This window comes from Lacerta agilis, chromosome 8, assembly GCF_009819535.1.
Source record: "Lacerta agilis isolate rLacAgi1 chromosome 8, rLacAgi1.pri, whole genome shotgun sequence".
NCBI lineage: Eukaryota > Metazoa > Chordata > Lepidosauria > Squamata > Lacertidae > Lacerta > Lacerta agilis.
Genome location: NC_046319.1, coordinates 12,136,876 through 12,158,320, shown reverse-complemented (window position 1 = coordinate 12,158,320; position 21,445 = coordinate 12,136,876). Strand labels below are relative to the sequence as shown.

At 45.5% G+C, this 21,445-nt stretch overlaps 1 protein-coding gene across 1 annotated transcript; it reads right to left on the bottom strand.

Annotated features, from left to right (window-relative positions):
- Positions 1-11,152: 11,152 nt before the first annotated feature.
- LOC117052503 (F-box only protein 2-like) lies at positions 11,153-19,597 on the bottom strand. The gene is made up of 5 exons (XM_033159490.1): positions 19,327-19,597; positions 15,700-15,826; positions 15,068-15,163; positions 13,490-13,625; positions 11,153-11,552 (listed from the first exon to the last, which is right to left on the bottom strand). Exons 1-5 carry the CDS (start codon positions 19,577-19,579, stop codon positions 11,418-11,420), a joined length of 747 nt encoding a protein of 248 aa, XP_033015381.1. The 5' UTR covers positions 19,580-19,597; the 3' UTR covers positions 11,153-11,417.
- Positions 19,598-21,445: the final 1,848 nt, after the last annotated feature.

Below are 21,445 nucleotides of genomic sequence, written 5' to 3'. Positions count from 1 at the left end.
GATGGGAGTTGCAGCCAACCATGGCTGGTGGGCAAGAGGTTGAAAAAGCTCGGTTTAGGAACATAGGATGATAGGAAGTGGTCAGACCATTGGTCCATTTAGCTCAGTATTGTCTACACTGAATGGCAGCAGCTCTCCAAGATCTTGGGCATGGTTCTCTTCCAGCCCTACCTGAAGATGCCAGGGATTGAACCAAGGATGGAGATGCAGATGCTCTAGTCATTGAACAGAATAGCTCAGTTGGTTAGAGAGTGGTGCTGACAATGCCAAGGTTGCAGGTTCGATCCCCATAAGGGACAGCTGCATATTCCTGCACTGCAGGGGGTTGGACTAGATGGTCCTCAGGGTCCCTTCCAGCTCTATGTTTCTGTGAAACTCTTTGAGCTATAGCCACTCTGTATCATGAGTTTTCAATGAACAGGCCAGAGCTATAAGCCAGCCATGCTCATGACTTTAAGTCGAGACCATATAACACCGGTCCTGAAAGACCTACATTGGCTCCCAATATGTTTTAAAGCCCTAAATGGCCTCGGCCCAGTATACCTGAAGGAGCGTCTCCACCTCCATCACTCAGCCCAGACAGTGAGGTCCAGCTCCAAGAGCCTTCTGGCGGTTCCCTCACTGCGAGAAGTGAGGTTACAGGGAACCAGGCAGAGGGCCTTCTCCGTAGTGACGCCCGCCCTACGGAACACCTTCCCATCAGATGTCAAGGAAATAAACAACTATCTGACTTTTAGAAGACATCAGAAGGCAGTTCTGTTTAGGGAAGTTTTTAATGTTTGATCAAATAAAAAATTCTTTCCAGTAGCACCTTAGAGACCAACTAAGTTTGTTCTTGGTATGAGCTTTCGTGTGCATGCACACTTCTTCACGGCTACCCACCTATAACTTTAATGTTTGATGTTTTATCATGTTTTTAATATTCTGTTGGGAGTCGCCCAGAGTGGCTGGGGAAACCCAGCTAGATGAGCGAGATATAAATAAATAAATTATTATTATTATTATTATCCTTGAATTTTTTTAAAAAAACATTTTCTGACAGTCCCCAAAGAATCCTGGGGACTGTAGCCTTTTAAGGGTGCTCTGTGAGGGGCAAACTGCAGTGCCCAGGGCCCTTTGTGGAGAAGCCATGTGCTTTTAATGTATGGTGTTCAGCGGCAAGTTCAGAAGCGCAGGTTCATGACAACCACAGCCACATTCCTTCTAAATTTTTACAACCTTCTAAGATTCTCCTTGTGCCCTCCATCTTTCCCAACATCAGGGTCTTTTCCAGGGAGAAGACTCCCTGGAAAAGACCCTGATGTTGGGAAAGATGGAGGGCACAAGGAGAAGGGGACGACAGAGGATGAGATGGTTGGACAGTGTTCTCGAAGCTACTAACATGAGTTTGGCCAAACTGTGGGAGGCAGTGAAGGATAGGCGTGCCTGGCGTGCTCTGGTCCATGGGGTCACGAAGAGTCGGACACGACTGTACGACTGAACAACAACAACAACAAGATTATACAGCAACCTTATACCTATACAATAATAATAATAACAACAACCAGGGATCCCCTGTAATGATCAGTGCAGATCTCCATGTGCTGCTTCTCTGCTAGACCTACTGTTTTCTGTGCATGTAACACAGGCAAATGATTTGGAGTGCTCTTCCGGGGTGACTTTCGTCGTGTCTTCCATGAAGCCCCGTTTCACTTAACAGAAGTTTCACCCTGTTCTCTGGGAACCAAAGTTGCTTGTGTGCCTAAATGCTTAGTTTTGGAACATAGCCAGTGTTCTGACTGCACACATTCTTCAGAAGGACCCTAGGAGCCCATCCTCAGTGGCCGACTCACCTCTTTTCCTCTGATTGGCTCCAATCGGCACAAAGGCTGAGAAGATGCCTTCTGAGTGGCTAAAAAAATCTCCCCTTCCATGCTGTTTGGGCGGCTCTCGGAGACAGGGGCCCTGCTGCAGAAGCCTTCCAACCTGGATCATTAGACTATTGGTGTGGATTGGACCATAGGCTAACCAGCTCATAAACCTTACACAAGCAAATTAGGATGGCTTCCAAATCAGTGAGTCATCCGCAGTTTTCCCAAAAGAATCTCCAAGCCAGTTTCTCTTCTCCCTTCCAGCAACTGTCTGTCAATCTTCCCAAGTTATCACTCGAACTGGGCTGGGACCATTCCCCAGCCATCACCCTTATCTGATCCCATTTTCTGTCTAAGGTGAGACATGCAGCCCCTAATCCACTCCAGGCAATTAATTGGCTTTTGTTGAGCAAGAGCAAACAAGATCTCATCTTAATCTTCATTATTTCTTTTTGTAGCACAGAGTCAACACAAGATTAGGTTTAATTTAGCAAAAAAAAAGGGCGGAAGCAGGCGGTGGCGGAGGTGTGTGTGTCTCCAAATCTCTTGCCATTATTCTGAATCAGATTTGTATTCTCTCTTTTTTTCCACTATGTGATGTTCACTTTCTCAACATTTCATTGAACAGAACCACCCTTTCACCCAGCAAAGGGGAGACACAGTGTCTGTAATTTCTGGGGGAAGAGTGTCTAGAAACGGCACCGTCTGATCTCCAGCCCTTCATCTGCGAATCCCAGCTGTGCCAGGGTAGAGAGGATGGAACCGTCTGTAGTTCTGCGGGAAAAGAAATGAACTCTGCACTTGCTCAGGGGCATGTCTTTCCTCTTTCCTTAATTTTGTATCGCCTGGGATTGAGACCTCACACAAACCGAGGCCTGGGGCGGTTAATTTTTTTAGTTTAATTTTTTTTACTTTGTGCAATACCTGCTAGGCACCATTGCCAAACATCCATCATTGTACGGTGGTAGGTTTGAGGCACTCCTCTTGGGATGGTGGGGGAGGGGTGGAGAAATGCCAGGACGGATCGTCCTCTACATGATTCTATAGCAAAGCTTTGGGCGGAACGAAAATTCAATGAATATGTCCCATTTTTTTCTGTGGAATAACCTTGCAAAATTGATTGGGGGAATGTCAGTGCTAGGGCATGATGCCTGCTGCTGTTGTTTATTGTTGTGATAACCCACCACCAAGCTCCATCACACAGGAGCCCAAGGCAACCCATGTCCTAGGTCGCAGGTGGAGAAGCTCAGTCGTGGTCGCCAACTGCGGCCCATCAACCCTCTGTACTTGGCCCACGATGCTCTCTACAGGCCACACCCCTTTCCCCCAGGCCCTGCCCCTCACTGGTCCTGCTTCTTACCCACCATGAGTGCTTTTGTCAGGCTGGATTAAGTCTTTCCGCTTCAACCATGCCCCTTCCTTGCCTGCATGAAGGATACAGAGATCATGTCAGAATGTGTGTATAAGCTAGCACATTCAGGAGACGGATGAGGTTAGCTCTGTGGTCTATACCAGTGTTTTTCAACCACTGTTCCGCGGCACACTAGTGTGCCGCGAGATGTTGCCTGGTGTGCCGTGGGAAAATTACTTTATATATAGTCAATATAGGCACAGAGTTAAATTTTTTAACATTTTCTAATGGTGGTGTGCCTCGTGATTTTTTTCATGAAACTAGTGTGCCTTTGCCCAAAAAAGGTTGAAAAACACCGGTCTAAACCAATTAGCCTCTTGGGCTTGCCGATCGGTAGCTCAGCAGTGCGAATCCCTGCAACGGGGTGAGCTCCCGTTGCTCTGTCCCAGCTCCTGCCAACCTAGCAGTTCGAAGCACACCAGTGCAAGTAGATAAATAGGTACTGCTGTGGCAGGAAAGTAAACATTGTTAACGTGCGCTCTGGTTTCCATCACGGTGTCCTGTTGCACCAGAAGCGGTTTAGTTATGCTGGCTACATATCCCGGAAAGCTGTTTATGGACAAATGCTGGCTCCTTCGGCCTGAACACAAGATGAGCGCTGCAACCCCATAGTCGCCTTTGACTGGACTTAACCGTCCAGGGGCCCTTTACCTTTTTACCTTTACCTTAGAAGCTAGCAGAATACCTTCTCTGATCACTTTTGCTTTTGACCTTGTGCATTCTCAGCATGTGGCCTGCCAGAAGGCGGTGGCACAGGCTTGGAGGAGATTCCAAATTTGGGGGTTCGTAGTTAATGTTAACTACAATCCCCGAGTTTGACGTAACAATTGCTCGGTTTGTGGGCCGCTGCAAAACGTGGGGGTTTTTTGCTGAAAAACAACTGTAGAAGTTTGGCACAGGTTTGCAGGGGGTTCCAAATTTGGGGGTTTGTAGTTAATTTGCCTAGTGACCAGCCCAAGTGGCAGAGCAAGCCTATCAGGCACCTAGGGTGGCGAGTATGCACTGCACCCGGGGGGGGGGGCCAGGGCCAGGGCCAGCCAGGGCAGAATGCTTCACAGGGCCTCCGAGCAGTGCTGTCAAGTATCCCGTTTTCCCCGGGATTCTCCCTTATTTCAAGCAGTTTCCCGCTGCTCTCCCTTATTTTTTATTTCCCTTAAATTTCCCGTTTTTAATGGAAGCAGCTCCTCCTCTGCTGGCCAGGGACTGGGTGGGAAGACCTCGCCTACTTGGAGAGAAAAGCCTCAGCCCTCCAAGCAAGTGGGATCCGTTTCCCGTGCTTACAGGGGGGGTGTATTCCTCCCCCTGCATCAGCCCCTATCCATTGCCGCCGAGCCCCTCAGCCGGCCAATAGGGTTAGCTGGCGGGCGGAGCCTGGCTGCCTTTGAGCAGCTGCTGCTTCCTGTCCTGTTTTGATGGGATCAGACAAGAAGATGATGGGGCTCCATCGCACAGAGCACATGGCTGCCCTCCTCTTTGCTCCACTCTGAGCCCGAGCCTGCTTGGAGTTTACATTGCTGCTCCGCCCACTTTTGCTTCTGGCTCTGCCCACCACTGATATGTGACTGTCCCTGGGATAGGTGAGACTGCTGATCCCTTATTTTCAAATCCAAAACTTGACAGCTATGCCTCCCAGCTGAGGGGGAGGCAGCGGGCAGATCATTTGGGCAGCGTGGAGCCTGCGGGCACTCAAGCCACCATGTCACTCCCAGGAGAGATGCGTGGCTCGGGCGCGCTGCAGGCCCTGCGGTGAGTGCCGCCCGGCATTCTGTCACCCCCCTCAGTGGTGACAGCTGGGGCAGCCCACCCCCCACCGCACCCCCCTTCCTCTGCCCCTAGTCTAATGCTCTAACTGTGTGGCTCTAAGGCAGGCAAACCTCTCGTTTTAGACATTAAGGAACTGGGTTTGGTAGGGCTGCCATATTTCAGAATATGGCTCCCAAACAAATGCCACATACCCGGAAGTGAGTGTTCTGGTTCTGTTTTTTTGGAAGCCGAATGCCCGTTTCAGCTGCCAGCGTTGTTTCTGGGACCAAACAGCCAATCAGAAGCTGTGCCTTCGTTTGTGAACGTTTTGGAAGTCGAATGGACTTCCAGAACAGATTGAGTTCGGGAACCAAGGTGCCACTGTATGAGCTTTTCTGAGCAAAGTTGTTGAACTGCAAAACCGCAAAAAAGACGCTTTTGAGCTATATTTTTTTAGAAGAATCAGCAAAAACGACACTGCCGACGTGGCTTGCCATACATCTACCAGACTGTTTGCCAATTTCCACCAAGACACCGCTTCCGACTACAATGTTCTTTATGTGTCCGGAACATTCCAGATGCATGGAAGACATAGGTTGGAGAACACAGGGCACCACTATAAATGATTTGGTGAGTATTAGAAATGAGATGAATGCTGGGAGAGGGGGGGGGAATCACTGGGTTCTCGCGATGCCACAGCACCACCTACTGGTCTCGCTTTTGTAAATGCTAGCATAGAAAACCCTTGTTCATTTCAGGATACGTGCAGTTGTGTTATGAATGGCGGGACGGGAGGGGTCCCAAGAAATTAATAAATGGTGGGATTTTGATTAATTAGGATATGAAGGGGGAATGAAAGCTGCCAAGGAATTCCTGGGCTAGGCTATGCAAAACGACCTACCCAAACCAGAGCCATTAAGAAACAATACAGAGCCGCTGAGGGCCAGTCGCAGTTCAAGAGAACCATCCTGACCCCTTGCCCTGATGTGTGAACAGAGACCTGAGATTTTGAAGGTTGCCAGGTCAACTGGTCTGTCATGTACTGAGTTGAATAGGATCCAAAATGCAGCAGTCTGATTGGTCCTAGAACAATAGGATCCAGAATGCAGCAGTCTGATTGGTTCGCAGGAGCCACCCAATCCAGCTCCAGGTGCAAGTGAATCCGCAATCCAATTGGCATACAGGAGTATCCCGGAATTAGCCAATCACGTGGGGCCCATTGTGTAAATAGTGTATATAAAGCAGACGTTTTGGGGGAACTGCATTCCTCACTACTATGAGCTGAATAAAGAGCATGAAATCCACACTTGACTCCGAGTATATTTCAACGTCACAGAAAGAGTATGGGCCTTTGCAGTGCTTTTTTAATGGAGGGACACAGGGCTACGCATACCCCTAAGCATTTTGTGAATCTTTGTACTTTTTCGTCCATTTGTTGCAAATTAACAGGGATGCTGGTGACGCTGTGGTCTAAACCACAGAGCCTAGGGCTTGTCGATCGTAAGGTCGGTGGTTCGAATCCCCGCGACGGGGTGAGCTCCTGTTGTTCGTTCCAGCTCCTACCCACCTAGCAGTTTGAAAGCACGTCAAAGTGCAAGTAGATAAATAGGTACCGTTCCAGCAGGAAGGTAAACGCCGTTTCCGTGCGTTGCTCTGGTTTGCCAGAAGTGGCTTTGTCATACTGGCCACATGACCTGGAAGCTGTACGCTGGCTCCCTCGGCCAATAAGCTGAGATGAGCGCCACAACCCCAGAGTCGTCCGCGACTGAACCTAACGGTCAGGGGTCCCTTTACCTTTACATGGCTGAAAGGAAAATACCACTCTGTTGCATGAGAAGAACAAAGAAACATTTATTGTCTTTGCTCGCCAGACAGACAGGCTCAGTGGATAAACATCCCAAAGGACTGAGCACCCCCCTCATCAGTTAAGGCTATACATATGTGTGGAGTACCTTCCAATCATTTGGGATAATGCCCTACTATGATTCCATATAAGGACTCTGGTTAATTGCATATTACCAGTAATTAAGCAAGCAAACAAAGGTCTCTCTGAGCACCTTCATGCAGCACGTGGGCCCCTTCTGTATTATGCATGCACTGTGGTATGTGGTAAGAAGATAAGGAGTAAGGCCATTCCTGGTACCTTTAGGATAGTCTCCTGATACAATGGGGCAACTTTTTGGTGCAAGATTAGCTGCAGGTCTCTAATTGCCACACATTTGCTGTATTTATTTTTCCCGATTCGAACTATAAAATGGTGATTTTCTTGAGTCAAAATGAGAGTACAATGGATGCTCCACTACCTCTGGTACAGCACTCTAGAGTTTGAAAGCAACCAGACAGGACAGCATCATTTTAATTTCCAGAACGGAGCTGTTGTTTTTAACCAGTGGATCAAGTGTGACATCTGGTGGCTGTGACTGGGATTAGCAAGCCCAACCTGGGATGTGTATTCTGTTCACGGAGCTTACTTCAAAGTGAAGGGAGCTGCTGGCGCTGTGGTCTAAACCACTGAGCCTCTTGGGCTTGTTGATCAGAAGGTCGGCGGTTCGAATCCCCGTGACAGGGTGAGCTCCTGTTGCTCTGTCCCAGCTCCTGCCAACTTAGCAGTTTGAAAGCACGCCAGTGCAAGTAGATAAATAGGCACTGCTGCGTCGGGAAGGTAAATGGCGTTCCAGGGATTCAAACTGCCGGCCCTCTGATCAGCAAGCCCGAGAGGCTCAGTGGTTTAGACCACAGCGCCACCTGTGCACCTGGGTAGACCTGTATAAACAAAGATGCTATTCGCAGGTGCTGAAAAGAGAACAGCTAAGGCTCCTGCCTGGTATCAATAGGCAGGGAGTTCCAAAGTGCAGACGCTGCCACACAAGAAGATAAAGTCCTTACAAATGTGAAGCAGGCATTATGTGGCACTCAAAACAGTCGAGTGGGCAATGATAAATGAGTTCATTGAAAGTGGACAGTTGATTTTGCCTAATCTCATTCATTCAAGGTTGTGGGGTGTTTTTTGTTGTTGTTGAAGCCTTGCATTCGAACTGCTGAGGCCATTGCTCAAAACAGAACAGATCGGTACATGGAATAGCCTTGAACGCACAGAGAGGCTCATCGCACAGCTGACAAGTCCAAATATTTGCTGGAAATGTAAAGAAAAAGAAGGCACCTTTTTACCATATGTGGTGGAAGTGTAAGGTTGCAAAAGAATTCTGGGAAATGATATATAACGAACTGAAAAAAGTATGTTTAAAATAACTTTTTTTTTAAAAAAAGCTTTTTTATTATTGTAAAATCAAATAAAAATTATTATATTATAAAAAGAGAAACTCATCACATGGAGGCGCTGTTGCTTTCAATTCAACGTTTATTGATATACGCAATTTTGTGATGAGCCCCCGGCGAGCCAAAAGCTAAGGCAGGAGAAAAACCTCGGGAGTGGGGTGGCCCCATCATACCAGCTGAGTGAGGAATATAAAACACAGCGCCTATTTGTTTGTTTGTTTGTTTGTTTTTACCAACCTTCATCAAGGCGGCTGCAGCAGAGGGGAAGTGCATAGATTAACTCACACATACCTTTTCAGGTATGTTTCCGGAAGCAGAGGCAAGGCGCTTCGTTAACAGGAAGAGAAGGCAGCTCGTGAGACTCTGAACTTTGGCATCGCAAGGCATTGAAAGAGGGAAGGCAAACCTGGGGCTCTCGCAGTTCCGCAGGAGGACTACAATTCCCATCGCCGCCAACACCAAACTGGCCTTGATTTCTGGGGGAGATGAGAGCGGGGAGTCCAGCAACATTCAAACAGCGTCAGATTCCACCACCCACCCACCCCCAAATCCTGTACTGCAGGCATGTCCAACAGGTAGATCATGATCTACTGGTAGATCACTAGACGTCTGTGGTAGATCACTGGTAGATCACTGGCTCCCCCCAAAGAAACTCAGCAACTTTGGCTCCCCTAAAAAAAAAGCTCTACATCTTTGCCCTGAAGCCCCCAAAACAGAGCTTCCCTTCCTAAACAGAGCTCAATTTTGACCCGAACCCCCCAAAACATGAATGGCTTTCCTTCCTAAAAAAAAAAAAAAAAGCTCAACAACCTCAACCTGAACCCCCCCCCCAAAAGGGGGTAGATCACTGCCAGCTTTTAACTCTGTGAGTAGATCGCAGTCTCTTGGAAGTTGGCCACCCCTGCTGTACTGGCAGGATAAAATATCACTCTTCTTCTGAGGCTGGGGGTGGGGGGCGGGGGGCGAAAAACAGGCTACTGACTGGGGTAGAGGGACTTTTGCAGCTATTGTTAAAGTTGCAGAAACAAAAAGCACGGGACTGACTGAGGGAGAAACTTTTGGAACAACGTTGGGATATTCAGCTCCACTCAAGGCATGATGGTTTGCAGCAAAGGCAGGGAGAGGATTGACAGACCAGGGTAGGAAGAAACATCCTGGACAGAATAAATGTCACACACGGGGGGGGGGGGGAACAATGATACAGAATGAGACGAATGAGACCTTCACTTGCAGTCTTATAAACAACTTAATGCGTCAACACGAATAGAAGTTATAAATACTGCAGCTGCTGTATAAGGGATTACTGTTATGACGGGAACGTGATCGAAATCACTAAGATTTTGGAACGCAGAAACAAAGTAAATTATCAAACCATCCATTCTAGCACATGGGGGGCACCTAAATTATATAATTTGTTATTTGAATGATTTTTAATAGGAACGGTATTATAATTTGGCATTGTTACAATGAGGCTATTATTGGATTATTGTAATTGAAAACTAATAAAATTTATTATCAGATTCCCGCCCCCCCCCCCAGTCCCAATCCTTGCACTGAAAAACGGGAGAGACGCTGCAGGCCAGCTAAAACTCAGCAATAATTTTAAACGATGGGAAGCAGGGTTTGCTCCATCAGCTCAGCTGTGATTGGCCAGCACCGCCCATCTTCCTTTCCCTCGACTGCCACCTGGAAGCAACCAGTCCATCAGGCTGCCTTAGTGGGAGAGGTGGAAAACGGAGCCCACTCTATCAGCTTTGCTAAAGGACCAGCTCCATCTGTGCCAGCTGGTCCTTATAAGTACAACCGTTTAAGGAAGGGTGTCTCGGCCTGATATTTCTTCCCCTCTTCCCTCCCTGTCCCTTTTTCCTTTCATGTCGTGCCTCTCATATCGTAAGCCCACAGGTAGCAACTGTCCTGCTCTAGTTGATTGTACGCAAGTCACCTCTGGGAGCCGTTTTGGCTGAAGAGCTGGATACAAACACTCTAAACCCATGGTTCCCAACCCACCAGGGGGGGGGGAATTTGATTTGGGGGGGGGGAGATTCGAGAATGAGTTATTACCAGTTAATGGCCTTTTAGGCTTCCTCCACGTGAATAGGAGTTTACTTTTTGAATAATAAGAATTATATATCAATGAGGGAGGGGGGGCATCGGGATTTTAAAGATGCTTAGGTGGGGCGTGGCCAAAAAAGGTTGGGAAACACTGCTCAAACCCCCCCCCCCCGACACACACACAAGTGGTTTTCAGTGGAATCACATTTGTTCAGGTCCTGCTAGCCAGGGGTGATGGGCATTGTAGTCCAAAAACAGCCAGAGATCCAAGTTTGGGGAACCCTGAACTAGACCATCACTTGTCTTTACTGCCAACAGATCACAGTCCTGCCTTCTTTTAAGGCAGGACTGGGGAACCTGCAGCTCTCCAGCTGTTGAAAGACTCCACCTCTTAGCATCCCTGCCCCTTGGTTGTTCTGGCCGGTGGGAGCTGAAGTCCAAAAACATCCAGAGAGCATCATGTTAGCTACCCTGAAGGTATCTAGCCCAGCAACTTGTTCTCACCATGGCCAACCAGGAGCCCACGGAAAGGACAGCTTGCGGTTCCCAGAAACTGTCACACTGCCTCTGACAGCAGCCACTAATAGCCTTGTCCTCAAATAAAGGCAAGTTTATTATAAGGCTGAGTTTTTTTTAAAAAAGATGTTTTCTCCTTTTAAAAAAATCTGCCTGGAAATAGGATGGGCAGACCTGATCCTATCTCTTTTGAGAATGGACCAGACTTAAATGGCTAGATTTCCTCTGTTCCTAACTCTCAGTTACATCCTCAGTGAATTGGTTACTGCTAATATATATATATATATATATATATATATATATATTTACACACAAGCCAGCATCATATTATTCTACATGGCTGGAAGACCCAGGGAAACACTTTTAAGGTAAGAAAGCACTCTATTTTCTCTCTCGCTTAGGGAAATTTCAGAGAAATAGGTCACAGCAAGTGCAAAAGTCCTGTTGGGCATTTAGCGCCAGGTTTCATCCAGCCCCGAGGACAACCATGCAAAGTTGACTCTGGCCTCGCTGAGGGATGGCATGATGCGCAGGCTCCTATGCGGCTCCAGGGGTCTCCGTTTCCGCCACTACGGCTCTACAGTCACGCTGCTGTGGGTCACCCGTGCCCCGTACCAGCCCTTCCAGTAGACCGTGTCCTGACCGCCGTGTTCGAAGCGAACGAAGCAGACCCCGGGACCGTAGTCGGCGAAGGTGTGGGTGATCTTGGGTGCAGGAGGAAGAGAAAAAGGCAAGAGGGTTAGAGGAAAATATTTGTCCGCCCCCCCAAAAAAAGTGAAGCATAGAATTGGAAGGCAGCTAAGAGGACATCTGGCCCACGCAGGTGTGGAGAACCTTTGGGTCTCCAAAATGTTGCTGGACTACAACTCCCATCGTGCCTGGTCATTGGCCACACTTGCAGGGGCTGATGGGAGTTGGAGTCCCGCAACATCTGGAGGGCCCAAGGTTCCTCACTCCTGATCCACATCAGGGTTTCCCAAACTTGGATCTCCAACTGGTTTTGGACTACAATTCCCATCATCCCCAACCACTGGTCCAGCTAGCTAGGGATGATGTGAGTTGTAGTCCAAAAAGAGTTAGAAACCCAAGTTTGGGAAGCCCCAATCTACGTGCACCTACAGCAGGCTTCCTCAACCTCGGCCCTCCAGATGTTTTGAGACTACAGCTCCCATCATCCCTGACCACTGGTCCAGCTAGCTGGGGATCATGGGAGTTGTAGGCCAAAAACATCTGGAGGGCCGAGGTTGAGGAAGCCTATCCTACAGCATCCCTGACAAGACAACCAAATGAAGCAGCTACAAATCCATTCAGCAATATTGGCTAACAGTGGAAGCCTAGAATCAGAGTATTTTTTTGGGGGGGGGGATACCAAGGAGGTCACCTGATTTGCCTCCCTGCTCAAGGCAGGATCTGCATCAGGTTTGGGGAACCTTTGGGCCTCCAGATGTTGCATGACTACAACTCCCATCATCCTTGGCCATTGACCACGCTTGCTGAGGCTGATGGGAGATGTAGTTCAAGGAAGCAAGTGGCACCATCGTAACCAGGGCCATCCCTGAAGTCGCCTAAGCTCTTCACTATCTACCTGTTATGAAACAATAAGTAATTTTGATCAAGCTAGAAAAACAAAATACATATATACCTAGGTATTACCGGAATGTATACCTACTGTTTCACTAAAGGACTTTAAACTTTGTGCGCTCATTTACCAAAGACGCGCTGGGCCAGTGGTGGCACTTGTCATTCACAACGGCGGCACTTGTCAGACTCAACGGCGCCGTGCATGCAAAATTAACTCTTACATCATAATATTATGTTACGTATTGTATTGAGCTGCTTATGGGTCAGCAGGGTCAGCGGAACCTTTGACACGGCTGATGTTTCTCCTAAGTAGGTGCCTAAACAATACTTATCAGTTTATGTGTGGTGGTGTTGTATACTTAAGTATAAGTGTATTGTAAATAAATGAGCAAATAAAAAAGTGTGGCGTAGTGGTTAAAATGGTAGGCTCGTAATCTGGGGAAGCGGGTTCGCGTCTCCGCTCCTCCGCATGCAGCTGCTGGGTGACCTTGGGCTAGTCACACTTCTCTGAAGTCTCTCAGCCCCACTCACCTCACAGAGTGTTTGTTGTGGGGGAGGAAGGGAAAGGAGAATGTTAGCCGCTTTGAGACCCCTTCGGGTAGTGATAAAGCGGGATATCAAATCCAAACTCCTCCTCTTCCTCCTCTTTTCCTCCCTTCTTTCATAAACAAAGGATAAGGTGTATGTGTGATGTCTGACATTAGCATAATAAAGTTAATTTGGGGGCTAAACTAAATTTGGGGGTGCTGGGTGGATCTTTGCACCCCGGCGGCGCATATGCTAAAGACAGCGCTGATCGTAGCCAGGCAAAAGTACTCCAGGTGTGCTCCAGGTGAGAGATGCGACTTAGAGAGGGGTCATGCCCTATCCTGGTGGCCCGGCAGAGATGCCTGAAGGGCCACTTTCAGGCTCCAGGCCTGAGATTTACAGACATACACAATATACACGGGATCAGTTACTAATCTCCACAAGCCAAGCCGAAGCTGGAAAAAAGGCAAAGCGAGCTGGGAATGCTTGCGGCGGGAGACACCTGTGGGCAGGTCCCTCCGTCAGCACCCACCTCGGTCCATTCGCCCTCGTTGCCTTGAGGGACGGCAATGGTGTCGCTCACAAACTCGGCCAGCACCTCCTCTGTCGAAGACAGGAGCTGCACTTTCAAGTTGTAGAGGCAGCCAGCGTCACAGCGGGCTGCATACCTGCAGGGTGAGACCACAACATCCATGACTATGTAAGCTGAGCATGAGCCAGTCATGTGAAGCTGGCAGCAGAACAACCAAACACAGCTTGAGGCTGTCTATGACGCCCTGGGCAATAGATATAGGACATGATATAGATTTTAATCTCAACGGTGGTATTTTTGCTAAATCAGCAAAAATATATAAGACAAGTACCTTTGGGTTGGCCTTTGGGTTGGTTTCTGTTTGATATTTATGCTTCATTCTTTTATTGGTGGGTTATTTGAAAATGAGACTGCAGTTTTAATATTGAATGTTTACATTTGTATTTTAATCTGTTATTTTAAATTGATTGTGTTTATGTTTTTGCTGTGATTTTAATTAGTGTTAGCCGCCCTGAGCCCGGTTTTTGGCTGGGAAGGGCGGGGTATAAATAGAATTTTATTATTATTATTATTATTATTATTATTATTATTATTATTATTACAAATATCTGCTGGAAATGTAAAGAAAAAGAAGATATCTTTTTTCATATGTGGTGGATTTGTAAGGCAATAAAAGCTTTCTGGGAGATGATATATAATGAAATGGAAAAAAATGCTTAAAATAACTTTTGTTAAGAAACCAGAAGCTTTTTTTATTAGGAATTACAGGTACTGACATACCAAAGGAGCAGAAACGACTCTTTATGTATGGAACAACAGCCGCCCGGATGTTATTAGCCCAGAGTTGGAAAGAAGACAAAGTCCCTACCAGAGAAAAATGGCAAACTAAGCTGACGGAATCCGCTAAGATGGCAAAGCTGACTGGAAAACCCAGAAACCAAGAGGAAAAAGCTTTATAAAGGAATGGGAAAAAATTATAATTTATTTAAGAGACCACTGCAAGCAGATGAAAACATTAGCAGGATTTTAATTTCACTTGTAATGTAACAAATACTATGGATAATATGGATTGATAAAAAATATATAGATTATGGAACAATATGCACTTGTAAATGTTGACATTAGGACCCATGGAGGGGATGAGGGGAAGTCTCGAGATCCTCTCCTAGTATCTACAACATTGGGTAGGCAAACTAAGGCCCGGGGGCCAGATCCGGCCCAATCGCCTTCTAATCCAGCCTGCGGACGGTCCAGGAATCAGCGTGTTTTTACATGAGTAGAATGTGTCCTTTTATTTAAAATGCATCTCTGGGTTATTTGTGGGGCATAGGAATTCGTTCATTTCCCCCACCCCACCCCAAAAAATATAGTCCGGCCCCCCACAAGGTCTGAGGGACAGTGGACCGGCCCCCTGCTGAAAAAGTTTGCTGACCCCTGATCTGCAACATTCCCACAGACGTAGCATCAGCCGATGGGCAGCGGTAGAGACAGGGTTCAATTCTACATTGTCCATGCTTGCCAATTTCCCTGCCATATTCCAACAGGTTCCACAGTCTCTCCACCCCACCCCACTCTTACCAGTCTTTCACCACAATTTTAGGCTGGGTGGTGTCCATAAGCTCCTCCCAGTATCCTTCGGCGCGGAGATCAATGACTTGCGACTTACAGCACCACCTGTGACATTTGAAAAAGGTTAGGACGCGAGACGAATGTATACCCTCCAACGTGTCTCTGATGAAAATAGGGACATTCTATTCAATAACAATAACAACAACAACAACAACAACAACAACAACAATAATAATTTTACTATTTACACCCCAACCACCTGGCTCGGTTGCCACTCTGGGCGGCTTTCAACATATATAAAAACGTAATAAAATATCCTCTCTCTCAGGCCACTCGCTGCTAGTAGCATTCTCTGTGCAATTCCTCTTCCTTATTTTACATCAACTGCATACCCTCCAACTTTTCTCCGATGGAAATAGGGGCATCCTATTCCATAATGATCATTTTACTATCGATACCTTGCCCATTTGACTGGGTTGCCCCGGCCACTCTGGGCAGATTCCAACTTACATAAAAACATAATAAGACATTAAACACTAAAAAAAACAAAAAAAAACCCTTCCCTATATAGGGAAGCTTTCAGATGTTCCACAGAGGCATCTTGGCTCAAACTAGGCCACCTTACAGGGCTTTTGACTTACTCAAAAGAGGAGACAAAGTATTTATGGACATCCTCGCTGGGGAATTCTTGCCCAAAATTTCCAGGCAGGTCCTCGATTGCCCAGCCGTCCCCTCCATTTCCCACATCCTCCCAGTGTTCAAGGCCCTCTGTGGAATGGCAGAATGACAACAGCAACATTTAAAAACACATATATATTTATACTTTTCAAATTTATTCATTTCACAAATTTTACACATTTCACAAATTTTACGTACAATAATTTTGGCATTTCAAAACTTGACTTCCTTCCCCCTCTTTCTGCGGTTCCTTGAATTTATTTTTAATATCATCTGCATGCCCAAATTAATTTGTTTAATTATCTACTGCAAATATATACTCTTATGAAACTGCAGGTTATTACAATAATCCTGCCAATGTTCTTATCTGTTTACAATTTATCTGTAAATATTCAATGTACCATTTCCATCCTTTTATAACAAGTTTGCTATCTTGATTTCTTATTCTTCCGTTAAGTTCCGCCATTTCTGTGTATTACATAAGTTTTTGTATCCATTCTTCCTTTGCTGGGAATTCTGCTTCTTTCCATTTTGGGGCAAGTGACATTCTTGCTGCTGTGGTCAAATTTCACAACATGAAACAGCAACATTCTCAGTGTTAGATACCATCGATATATCATTTTCATATAGTCAAATCTTGGTTGTCGAACGTAATCCGTTCCGGAAGCCCGTTCAGCTTCCGAAATGTTCAGCAACTGAGGCGCGTCTTCCGATTGGTCGCAGGAGCTTCTTGCACTCAAGCAGAAGCCACGGTGGATGTTTGGCTTCCAAAAAAATGTTCGAAAACTGGAGCATTGACTCCCGGGTTTTCGCTGTTTGGGAACCGAAACGTTCTAAAATGGAGGTGTTCGGGATCTGATGTTTGACTGTAATTTTCTCTTATATTTTCACTTTTTATCATAGGCGGTGGTCTTGTAGTAAGGTTAAAGCTTACTGGGAAATGATATATAATGAATTGAAAAAGATGTTTAAAATAACATTTGTAAAAAAAGAAAAAAGAATAAAACACCCAGAAGCTTTTCTTTTGGGAATTATTAGGATAGAACTACCTAAACTGTTTAGGAATTTATTCATGTACGCTGCTAAAGTGGCAAGAATGTCCCAGCAAAGGAAGAATGGATACAAAAACTTATGTGATGTGCAGAAATGGCGAAACTTCCAGGAAAATTAGTGAAATGAGTGAAATTTATACACCTGAAAAGTATAAATGAGAGAGAGAGAGAGAAAGACAACAGCAACAAAAAGCCTTTGAATTTTTCCACTAATGGGATCCCCAAATGTAGTTAAAAAATAATAAAACCGCAGCCAGACAATGCATTTTGGGGCTGCTGTACTTCACAGCTACACAGCCTTAAATTCAGTTTTACTTCCACAGTCCCCGGCAAGGAACCACAATTGGGGGGGGGGGGGCCAATACACATGCATAGACACACGCATGTACACAGAATACTGTTTTTCCTGGGGGAAAATCTGTCAATTTTGTGTTTCCTCAGTTTCTCATTTTCACAGTCTTATCGTTCATTTCTCCAAAGCTACACATCACTTTGCAAATTAAAAAGGAAAAGAAAATAAAACTAGTCCTCATGAAAACTCAATGGCATGTTAGTGTGAGTTTTTGCCTAACACACCCATTTTTGTACGCAATTGTACCTAATCAGATATTGTTGGACTACAAATCCCATCATCCCTGACCATTGAACATGCTGCCCGGGGCTAATTTTGTTTACCTATTTTAACAAAATTGATATAATCCTTGATTTCGGGCAGTTTACGAGAATACAAAATAAAGCATTAAAATTATCGATTTCTAAGTTTTAAAGCTGCTTTAAAAATAACACTCCAAAGGAGGTAAAAGTCAGTGGGAGCTAAGCGATGAAACACACATGCAACTTCTGAACGGGCTTGGCTAAAGAAAAAATATGTTTTCAGCGGGAACCAAAGAGAGTACAGTGGCACCTCGGGTTACGCCCACTTCGGGTTGCGTTTCTTCGGGTTACGAACCCCGCAAACCCGGAAGTGAATGTCGCCGCGCGGATGCTTCTGCGCATGTCCGTGTAGTCTGTGCATCCGCAGAAGCATTCTGTGCAGTTCACACATGCGCAGAAGCGTGATATCGCGCTTTGTGCATGCGCAAAATGGACACTCGGGTTACGTACTTTTCGGGGTGTGAACGGCACCCCGGAACAGATCGGGTACGTAACCCGAGGTACCACTGTACAGCAAACATACCTGCCTGATTTCAATGGATGCTGCCACACTATAGGATTGATTGCTTACCAGTGCAGAACGGGTATTCTGTGGCACTTGCGAGTGTGCCAATTCTACAGATGGAAATGGGCATATATTCAGTGAGGTGATCTTGCAAGTAAACTGATCCCAAGTTGGCTGTTGAGAGCTTTCTATACCAGCAGCAGCTTCTTGGTCTGGTAACAAATTGGCAACCAGGGCACAGCTCTGATCGGAGGAGTTTTTATGCTAACAGAGCCTCGCTCTTGCCAGTAGCCCTGCCACAGCACTATCTGCATGATTAAGATTCTTGAGAGTCCCATGGACTGCAAAAAAGATCAAACTTATCCATCCTTAAAGAAATCAGCCCTGAGTGCTCACTGGAAGGACAGATCCTGAAGTTGAGGCTCCAGTACTTTGGCCACCTCATGAGAAGAGAAGACTCCCTAGAAAATACCCTGATGTTGGGAAAGATGGAGGGCACAAGGAGAAGGGGGCGACAGAGGATGAGATGGTTGGACAGTGTTCTCGAAGCAACTAGCATGAGTTTGGCCAAACTGCGGGAGGCAGTGAAAGATAGGCGTGCCTGGCGTGCTCTGGTCCATGGGGTCACGAAGAGTCGGACATGACTGAACGACTGAACAACAACAACAAACCCCACAAAGAGCACATTGTAGTAATCTAGCCCTGACGTCACCAATGCCTGATGGGAGTCGTACTTCAGTAATATCCGGAGGGCCAGAATGGAAAGCTAAGCTGATGGACTGTGCCAAAATGGCAAAGCTGACTGGAAAGCTCAGGAACCAAGAGGACAAAAACTTTAAAAAAAGAATGGGGGGAAATGTATACTTTATTTAAGGGACCACTGCAAGCAGATGAAAACATTTGCAGGATTTTAATTTCACTTGTAATGTAACAAATAATATGGATAGATACAAAATATAGATTATGGAACAATATGCAGTTGTAAATGTCAACATTAGGACCCATGGAGGGGATGGGGGGGGGGAGTCTCGAGATCCAGAGTAATCTCTATAGATGGATATAAATTTGGATTGTTATAAATTTATATTTGTAAAATCAAATGAAAATGATTTTTTTCAATATTAAAAAGTAATATCTGGAGGGCCATGTTTACCAGCTCCCCCGCACCGTGGCATGTATTGAATGGGTCAGGCAGAAATTCAACAGGGGCAGGCTTTTCCAGCCTAAAAGCACAGCAATGGGCAAAAGGTTTCATCTGCCAGATCGCAAGCACCCTGGTGTGCGGGTGCCAAAAGCCACACACTGGGGGGGGGGGCAGAGATGGGCACCCTACTGCCAACTCCTTTCATATTTTTCCAGAATGTTCTCTAGCCACTTGCCTTCACCGTCCGGGTTCTTGATTAAATTACGCTTCCTCTTATTCAGGAAGTAGAGCGTCTGCCAGCTGTCGGCGCTCTCCTCTTCTGCGTCTTCCCCAGCGAAACCCTCCTGCTGGCATTTCAACAACCAGAGGGCAGCTCCGTCAATCAGGTTTTTCCACTGGGAACAGACGAGGCGACACACCAAGACCAGTTCGACTGCAGGGAGGGATGCGAAGATTCGGACCAGAAGAGGCTCTGGGAGGGTCTCCATCCTGGAGGAGAGAGCTAGCTAAAATGTACTAGGGTTGTCGCCCTACTCAGAGTAGGTCCTTTCAAGGCGACAGACATGCCTGACTTAGACCCATTCATTTCAATGGGCTGTTTCCAATGTTAGTCTTACTCGGAACAGAGCCATTATGTTAATGAACATGCCTAACTTCAAAAATAAATAAATAAATATTAAGTACTTAAAAGTACACACACACACACACACACACACAGGGAAATATGTGCAACTTGTGGACCTAACATATAGAATAAGAGAACAAGAAGAACATACGTTTAAAGAAGATTGGAAAAGGTTTATTGAATATATGGGAGGAGGGAATTTTGTACACTTGAAAACGTTGGCAGCATTAAGATAAATTCAACAGTGTTGAATTTATCTCAATTTCAAGTTTTATAATTTCAAGATTTATTTGAAAAGTAGTTGTAATCTAAGCATGGTAGTTGCCTTTGAATGATTTCTGTAAATAATATATATATATGAAAGAAAACGATATCAAAATAGAAAAGGGAATTTTTACAAAATAATAACGATAAATTAAAGTAAGATGTTTATTATAAAAGAAATATGGAGAGGATGGGAAGTCATAGGTTTGTGCAGAAAACATATACAGTAATTGAATTTGTATGCATTTTTTGTGAACATAGACATTCTTATTGGACTGGTTGAAATGAAGAAAATTATGTGTTGTGTATATATATGGATAATGAACAATAAAGCATTTAATTTTTTTTAAAAAAAGATAAATTCAACAGTGTAAATAAGTTTTGATGGATGTAATAATGGAATGCAGTCGTACCTTGGATCCCGACCGCCTTGGTACTCGGACGTTTTGGCTCCCAAATGCCGCAAACCTGCAAGTGAGTGTTCGGGTTTGCAAATGTTCTTTGGAAGCCGAACGTCCGATGGGGCTTCTGCAGCTTCCGATTGGCTGCAGGAGCTTCCTACAGCCAATCAGAAGCCTCACTTTGGTTTCCAAACATTTTGTAAGTCAAACGGACTTCCGGAACGGATTGCGTTCGACTTCTAAGGTACGACTGTACTGAATGGTTTAGTTTATGAAAACTATGCAGGGAATTATGTTATGTAAAATGAACCAAGGAAAGAGAAGAAGGGAAGTCATTGATATTTTAAGGTTGCTTAAGTGAATATTCTAAAATGTAAAACAGAAAATTTAATAAAAAATTATAGAAAATATATATATTTAAAAATACCACCAAATTTAAATCAATCTGACACAACCAACGCCTCGACAGTGCGGCTTTGTTTATGCTAGTTCAGGGTGGCTGGCTTCAGACTAGGAATTCCTGGGTTCAAACCCATCTAGCCCTGCCAATTCAGCCATCAAGCTGCTCGAGGGACCTTGAGGCCAGTTATTCAGCCAATGTACTTCACAGGGACATTTAAGGATTTAAAAAAGAATAAGAAATAAGCCCATATACCTTCTTTGGAGGGAGAAGGTTTGGCTATCACTAATACCCTGTTTCTCCTAAAATAAGCCATAGCCATAAAATAAGCCATAGCAGGATTTCTATGCATTTGCGAAATATAAGCCGTTCCCCAAAAATAAGCCATACCCCCAAAATAAGCCATAATGACGTGGTACCTCCCATTAAAACAGCCTGGAGAGGCGTGGCTATGCAGCGTACCGATGCAACGCGGTTAAAATAAGACATCCCCTGAAAATAAGCCATACTGTGATTTGTTGAGCGAAAAAAAATATAAGACGGTGTCTTATTTTAGGAGAAACACGGTATGTAACTAAGAATCAACGCCTGAGTTTGTTCACTTCCTCCTCCCTCCCGCTCCCTTTTTCCTTTGATGATATTTCTTTTTCGGTCAAAAAAGTCT

What these genes read in the sequence shown, in the direction of transcription:
- LOC117052503 (XM_033159490.1), bottom strand. Translation starts at nt 19,579, where the DNA reads ATGGAGACCCTCCCAGAGCCTCTTCTGGTCCGAATCTTCGCATCCCTC. An exon ending in CAAGAACCCGGACGGTGAAG is followed by an intron (nt 15,827 to 19,326) that starts GCAAGTGGCTAG and finishes GCCATTCCACAG; the next exon opens with AGGGCCTTGAACACTGGGAG. An exon ending in ACGAGGGCGAATGGACCGAG is followed by an intron (nt 11,553 to 13,489) that starts GTGGGTGCTGAC and finishes CCTGCACCCAAG; the next exon opens with ATCACCCACACCTTCGCCGA.